This window comes from Desmodus rotundus, chromosome 2 (genome assembly GCF_022682495.2).
Source record: "Desmodus rotundus isolate HL8 chromosome 2, HLdesRot8A.1, whole genome shotgun sequence".
Classification (NCBI taxonomy): domain Eukaryota; kingdom Metazoa; phylum Chordata; class Mammalia; order Chiroptera; family Phyllostomidae; genus Desmodus; species Desmodus rotundus.
Window position 1 is genome coordinate 4,213,394 of NC_071388.1, and position 8,049 is coordinate 4,221,442.

General features: G+C 50.8%; 1 protein-coding gene across 1 annotated transcript; it reads left to right on the forward strand.

The window, feature by feature from the left end:
- Window positions 1-1,097: 1,097 nt before the first annotated feature.
- LOC112304102 (carbonyl reductase [NADPH] 3) lies at window positions 1,098-8,049 on the forward strand. Its single transcript, XM_053916913.1, has 3 exons — window positions 1,098-1,527; window positions 2,984-3,091; window positions 7,565-8,049. Exons 1-3 carry the CDS (start codon window positions 1,239-1,241, stop codon window positions 7,999-8,001), a joined length of 834 nt encoding a protein of 277 aa, XP_053772888.1. The 5' UTR covers window positions 1,098-1,238; the 3' UTR covers window positions 8,002-8,049.

Genomic DNA, 8,049 nt, shown 5'->3' on the forward strand with positions numbered 1-8,049 from the left:
CGTCAACAACTTAGATGAAATATATTGCTTTTTGGAAAACCATGAATTTCTCTCATTCAAGAAGAAACAGAAAATCTGAATAGCCCTGTATCTTTAAAATAGAATTCCAAATAATCCGTAGGGAGGAAAAAGGTATTGGTTGAGCCACAGGTGGGGACTGCCACAGAGCAGGTGCTACCTTCCTGACCTCACCTGTAGCCTTGATGGAGGAGGCGGGGCCAAAGTGACAGGTAGGCAGCTTAGCCAGCTGCGCCTGGGAAAGGCTGAGTCAGTCGGAGGAGGAGGAGATCGAAGCTCCCGTAAATTCACCAGTCAACGCGAAGCGCCCTCGGATCAAACACACTCGGGTTACACTAAAGAAGGTGGGTGGGGGAATTCTAATTGCCCATCCACACCTTGACACACCTTTGGGAGTTCCTTTTCGGCTGAACTTTGTGGGTACACAGATTTCACTGGGAGACAAAAAAGTATGCATACCACCTTGGACAAACCTCAAATGCAGACACTTGGCACCCCCGGGAGTTCTGTAAGGATCACATAAAACATTGCAGTAAAAGGCTTAACACACGGTACGAGCCTCATACACACTCCCTTCCACTTGGGGGCGCCCAGAGAACCGCGCGGAGCGCTGCATCCGGCCGCGCACCTGTAAAAATCTGCCCACGGGACCTTTTTGCTCTAACTCCCTCTTGAGTCTCTCCTAAACAAGCAACGAGACCTACGTACCCAGAAGCTGTTACCGCGTCTAAATAATTTCATTACGTTTTACGGAAAAAGCGAACGTTCTAATCTTACATGGGATATTGGGCGCATAGCCCAGAAAAACACTCAGCACTTGTTTTTCTCTGTTTGGGTTTCCCCTACAGTAGTGTTTTCAGTCCAACTGCAAGAATCTCTAGACCCTATCGACCCATCACGTTCCAGTGTTGGAAGAACGACAACCGCTCCCCTGACAGGACAGACACAGTACGGGCTCCGAGGAGTCTCGAGGAGGACGCAGCTCGAAGAGGGGGCGGGCCCGGGAATCCGGCGTCACGAAAGCTTGGGAAAAGAAGGCCCCTCCTTGGAGGGAGGGACCGGGGCCGGAGCCTCGTTGCCCAAAGTTGCAGCTCTGAATCCCAGAACTCAGTTCTGTGCGGCCTCTCTGACCGTGACCGGGTCTCCGAAGAGGGTGCCCTCCGTGGCCTCCAGCTCGATCCACTCTTTGCGCACGTGCCCCGCGCGCCCCCCACGCAGCCATGTCGTCCTGCAGCCGCGTGGCGCTGGTCACCGGGGCCAACAAGGGCATCGGCTTCGCCATCGCGCGGGACCTGTGCCGGCAGTTCTCCGGGGACGTGGTGCTTACGGCGCGGGACGCCGCGCGGGGCCGGGCGGCCGTGCAGCAGCTGCAGGCAGAGGGCCTGAGCCCGCGCTTCCACCAGCTGGACATCGATGACCTGCAGAGCATCCGCGCCCTGCGGGACTTCCTGCGCAAGGAGTACGGGGGGCTCAACGTGCTGGTCAACAACGCGGGCATCGCCTTCAAGTGTAGGTGCGGGAGTGGGAGGTCCCTGGGTGCCCAAGGGTGCGGGGCTGCGAGCCGCAGGCGTCCCCACCCATCCACTTGAGTGACCGGGAAGGGCAGCGTGCGCCCCTCGGGATGCCGTCGGCCCTCGCCTCCTGTCGCGGGTTTTCGCTTCCCAGAGTTGCGGGAGAGGTTCGCTCAGCTCCAAAGGGGCCCGGGTGCCGGGCACCACGCGCCCCGCCCGCCCGCCGGCCTGTGCGGGCCTGTTGGGGGGGGGGGGGGCGCCCAACTGTCAGCTGCTGCTGTTTGCAACAAGTAAACCGCCTCCTGAGAGGGGGCCACGCCCTGCTTAGCTCATCAGCTTTCTGTCTAATGCCAGAAACGTTTTCTCCTCCAAGGGTCTCCAAGCTCACTCTGGGCTTTCGCTTTCTTGAAAGGGCGCATTCACAGATGCCCGGGGCCATCTGCCCGGCACAGGAAATGCATCTGAGACACGATTAGGGCGCACTGGCACGTTTTCGGACTCGAGACTTCGTTTAATGGAGAGCTTTGATAGGCTCTGGCGTAAAGGAAGCGAGCCTGTTCCCTCCCCCAGGGAACTTGTTTGTTATCAAACGTACAAGGGTGGTTTTAAGAAGCATCTTCAGGACTTGGCGGGGGCGGGGGGCGAAATCAAGGCGACTATTTACTCTATTACTCACTGAAGAAAGTTACTGAGCTGCCACTGCGCTGCGGGTAAAAAGAAATAACAGGCCGGCCCCACTCACAACCTAATGGAGAAGGGAAACCTAGAGGCAGAACCGAGTAAAAGGAACTGTTGGGCAGCGTAGGTTTTCGTCCCCTTGGCCTTGAGTAGTCACCACTGCTGTGCACGCGCGCCTGCAACTCAGTCTGCGGGCTTTCCGCGAGCGCAGGGCCGTGGGGGCGGGGGGGGGGGGGGGCTGACACCCGCGGGAGCCAATGGCTGAGGGACCGGTGGATAAACTCCCGGCTGCCCCGACTGCACGTGGGGGATACGGTGCGGCGGCGGAGGGTGGCTGGGAGCCTTGGCCCCCAAGGTGTGGGCGGCGCCCAGCTCTACCTGCCACGCTGGGCGCTGGCTGCAATCACAGAACTTAAGGTTGTGCCCCACACCAGCTGAATCACAATCTGCGTTCCAACAGAGTCCAGGTGCCCCCTCCGCCCCATCCACGTTTGACAAGCTGGTCTCAAAGCCCGGCTCGCACGCAGACCAGTAGCTGTAGCGTCGCCTGGGAACGCAATCCAAACTCTGGGGGCGCGGCCCAGAGAGCTGTTTTAACAAGCCCTGCAGGTGATTCAGCGGCGTGGTCGAAGTTTGAGAGCCACCGACCTAGTGGTTTAAACATTGTTGCAAAGTTAGCTTTTCTCCCCCTTTAATAAAAGATCCACTTTGTTATAAGAGTTCCAGGGGGTATTGCCTGATTTTTTTTTCTTTGTTTTCTTCTCTTTTTTTCAAAGTTGATGATCCAACACCCTTCGACATTCAAGCTGAGATAACGCTGAAGACAAACTTTTTTGCTACGAGAAATGTCTGCACCGAATTACTGCCGATAATAAAACCTCACGGTGAGTTCGCGGTGTGGATTGTCCAGGCGCATCTCTGCTTCCCCAAGGAATCTCCCAGAGGAGCTATTTCCCTGTGGGGGAAGCGCAGTACATGACATTTTTGCAGTGTAGTGTGCCTGGCTCCTCGCCCAAGCCTCTTAGCTTGAGCTTTGAAAGGTGTGTGTGACACTTGGGCCGTGCTCTCGGGTCTCCCCCACACCACGAACTCAGCCCTAGAATGATAAGGTGTTGCAAGTCTCCAAAGTCCTCTTGCCTTTTTGCAACATCTGTGAGCTCTCCTGGAGCTCCCCAAGGTGACAGGGCCACGCCCATGTCATCTGGGGGCCTGGGGGGGGGGAGGCGTATCTGTTCTAGCATTGTTATGGCTTTCCCTGGATTCCTTTCTTCTCCTACCATTCTTTGTCGGGCTGATTCAGACACCCACAAGGAAATTTTCTCTTAGCTTTGCCAAGTGTCATAGCCCATGAGGTTTATGTGAAGTGTGCTTATTGCTAGTTGGGAAAAAAAGGAAGTTTTCTTTATTAGAAAATATCTTGCCCACATTCCAAAGTATTCAATAAATAACTTTAATGACTTTTTCCACAAATCTTTGTTGCGTGCCTACCATAACCCAGTCGTTACTCTGCATGCTGGGCATACAGTGGACCCGGACCTTGGAGCACAGAGCCCTAGTGGGGAAGCCTCAGTAACAAAGAGTCCTAAGTTTCTATCACAGCTGGGCTCGGGGGGGGGGGGGGGGGGGGGGGCGAAGGCTTGCTTCCCTAAGAATTTTCTTTTCCATAAAGCCAACTGTGATTCTAAGGGAAAGCAACTCTCTGGTTCTTCTTACAAATGTGCTTTTTAAATATTAACATTTTGAGCCCTGGCTGGCGTGGCTCAGTGGGTTGAGCACCAGCCTGTGAATTGAAGGGTCACCAGTTCAATTCCCAGTCAGGGAACATGCTTCAGTTGTGGGCCAGGTGCAGGGGCATGCGAGAGGCAGTCATACATTGATGTTTCTCTCCCTCCCTTTCCCTCTCTGTAGAAATGAATAAATACAATCTTTTAAAAAAATTTTAACATTTTGAATAAAGATGATCCATAGTGTAAAAATCTTAAAATCTAACAAGTTTCCTGGTGAGAGTTGTATCTGTCCCGCCACCCTCCCCCCAGCTTGCCCAGCTCGCGTCTCCAGCCTCCCCAGGTAATTTCCTTTATTGGTTTCTCAGGGGGGCGGGATCACAGAAAACCCCCACATAGAGCTGCAGGTGCTGGCAGAAGGACGCCTTGGGCCCAGGTGCCCATAGCCGAGGGAATGGGGTTTTAAATTCAAATCTAAGCAAACCTAAATGCATACTTTTGCCCTTTTTTTACACAAAAGGGAACGTTGAGTATAATGTTTGCCACCTTGTTTTCTTCACTTACTCCATCCGGGGCTCTTCCCTGATCAGGACAGAGAGCGTTCTTACCACCGCACAGGACCTCATTGCAGGGATGTCTCTCAGGCAACTACCAGGAAGTCTCCTCCCTCTGGATTTTCGAATCGCAGAATTATCTCGAAAGCTGCAAGCTACTGGAGAAATTACATTCCCACACCTATACTTTCAGAGAAGGAAACTGAGGTCCATAGAAGCGAGCACAGCCGGGTGGTGATAGAGCTGGAAACAGTATCCAATTTTCCTGACTGCACCCCTCAATCAAATCAGGATAATTAATTCCAGGGAAGCAAGGGTTGCAGCGCCAAATGATTGCAGACCACGCCATTTTTAAAGAATAAAGAAAGCTCTAAGGAGGGTGGGGCTCAGGGATCAGCCCAGAACAGGTGAATCACTGCCTTTAATTCATTCTAGACCGGCATTTCCCAGAGCAGAATCTCTGCTTTACATACATTGAGAGTATTTGTCACTTTTCAGTAAACCTCACGTTTACCTGGAAGACTAAATGCTGAGTATTCTTGCCTCTTGATTTTTACAGAATTGCATTCTCCCCGGTTTAAAAGCCCCTTTTTGTTTAGGTTTGTAATATCACTATAAAGAAAGTTATTCGGCTTGCTTGTTATTTCGAGATTCTGAGTGAATAGGTTAAGCAAGTATCAAGCCACTAGGGGGAGCCACTTCCCCACTCTTTCCAAAAAGAGGGAGGTGGTTTCTGGGCCTGTGCAGCCGCCTGGGCGTGCAGGCGTTGCGAGTGTGAGTGCAGCCCTTCCCAGGGCTGACGGGACCCATCCGGCTGTTGGGACTGTCACCCCTTGGCCTCTCCAGAGGTGTGCCCTCCGAGCAAAGAGGACACTTCTTCCTCTTTGTTTTTTTATTTCCATCAGAGGCATAGAGTAGTTCCAGCAATCTGTTTTTCTTCTCTTTCCTTCCCTTGTTAAATTTAATTCCCGGTAGCAGCCAAGTGACTGAGACCAAACTGCTTAGAAATTAATGAGGACCAGCATCTCCAGTGTAGTGCTCTGGGCCAAAAGATTGAAGCGGACCTAATCACGAAAAGATCAGGCCAATCCAGACTGGGGGGGATACTGCGAAATAATGGCCTAGACCTGGGTCTTCAAAAAGGTCAAGTTCCCCAGAGCAAAGTAGACTGAAGGGATATGACAACTAAATGCCATCCGTGACCTCATACTGGAGCCCGGGTGGAAACAAACACAGCCTGCAAAGGAAGATGGCTGGGGCAGCTGGGGACATGGGAACCGGACTGCCCTCAGAACAACAGTTTTCAACCCTTTCATCTCACGGCACACATCAGCTAATTACTAAAATTCTGCGCCACACCAAAAATATGGTTTTTGCCAATCTGACAAAAAAATGGGTATAATTTTTATTGATTTACCAAAAAAAAGGTAATTACCTACCTTTTTTGTTTCAAAGTGACTTTAAATTTTTTTCTTTTTCTTTATTATTGATTCCAGAGAGAGGGAGGGGAGGGAGAAAGAGAGGGAGAGAAACATCCATGTGAGAGAGAAACTGATCGGTTACTTCCTGCATGCACTCTGGGGACCAAACCTGCAACCCAGGCGTGTGCTGTGACCAGGAAGTGAACCTGTGACCTTTCAGTTTCCAGGATGACACCCAATGAACTGAGCCACACCAGCCAGGGTGCTTGAAAAATGACTTAAAAAAAAAATCAGGTGTCTATACTTGTGTATAAGGATTTCTGGTACCAAGAATTAACCAATCAGACGCAACCTTACTATGCAACATGACCAATAAGATGCAACTCTGTTATAAAGCCTATATATTTAAGGTTCAAGACCGGGCATTCACACCAGATGGCTATTGTTGTGTGGGCTGTTGTCATTTTTTATTTGACAACTAAGGGAAAAGAGGTCAGTGCCCCTGACTAAATAGTCAGGTGTTGTATATTTTAAAAATTCTTGTGGCAACGGGTTGAAAATCCCTGCTTTAGATAATACTGTTGTACCATTGTAGATGTCTTAAATGTGGCAAAGTGTTAACAGTTGGTAACTTAGATGAAGGGTGTGTGGGTGTCTATTGACCTATTCTTGCAACTTCTCTGTAGGTTTCAGTAAAAGTTAACATTGGGAAGGACATATACATTACCAGATAGAGAGAGAAGTAATGAAGGAAGGAAAGAGAGAAAACACTGAGAGTCTTAGGTACCTGGGGGGCCGGGATGCTCTCATTCAAGGTCAGAAAGAGCGACCTCCATACAGGGTTGTGTGCTTGTGGCGAATGCCACTCAGAAAAGGAAGTAAAATCCAGTTATCCTATTGGATGCAATGGGAATGGATTCAGAAAAATTCTAAGAAAAGAATCCCCCTAAACCGGGGGTTTTCTGTTGGATGCAATGTGTAAATTCACACATTTACTGGTTTTGGGATTTCCACCAGCACTTCAAATTGTCTTATAATTTGGGCCTGCATATTTGTGTTTACGAACAGAACTGTGTCTTTAGTAGCTGTGAATCATTGTTATTATGAACACTAACTCATTAATTATAGTTAGTTATTTATTAACAATCACTTACAATATAAGGAAAAGCAAAACCAGGGAGGGAATCAATGCCTCTCCACGTGTGAAAGTAGCCATTGTCAAGGATGGGCAAGGGTCATCCCCGAGACATGGCCTGACCCTAGGAAATTGTGCAAACCGATAGAGAGCTTTACATTTCTGGGTGAAGGTGCTATCCCCAGGAAAGCAGGTGCAGAAGCCCCTGGGGGGTGTGGGAGGAGGGCGGGGGTGTTTTTTAAACTACCTGGTGATTCTCCTGCAGACCTCCTCACCTAATGGGGAGTCATTGCTCTTTAGTCCCTAAGCCTGATGGAAGGGGAGTCTTCCCTTTAAGAGAACAGGACAAATATATATATATATATATATATATATATAAAACCCCACTGGTGCCTTCTAGAGTCACGTTTTTTTAATAAACAATTAAACCTGCAGCATCACTCAATCACAGTCCATCGCTGGCATAGTCATCCAACGACTGTTTGTGTGACATGCTTTCACATTCTGTGTGATTCTGTGGCAGGCAGAGTGGTGAACATCAGCAGCCTCCAGGGGTCCAGAGCTCTGGAAAACTGCAGCGAAGACCTGCAGGAGAAGTTTCGCTCTGAGGCACTCACAGAGGAGGACCTGGTGGACCTCATGAAGAAGTTTGTGGAGGATGCGCGGAATGAAGTGCACGAGAGGGAGGGCTGGCCCAGCTCGGCTTACGGGGTGTCCAAGTTGGGGGTCACAGTCTTATCGAGAATCCTAGCCCGGCGCCTGGATGAGAAGAGAAAGGCCGACAGGATTCTGCTGAACGCGTGCTGCCCCGGGTGGGTGAAGACAGACATGGCTGGCGATTACGGCTCCGGGACTGTGCAGGAGGGGGCTGAGACCCCCGTCTACTTGGCCCTCCTGCCCCCAGACGCCGTGGAGCCTCACGGCCAGCTAGTCCGTGACAAAGTCGTCCAGAACTGGTGAATGCCTTCTTCGGTGCTCAATGCTGAATAAATGGAACGAGTGGACGAA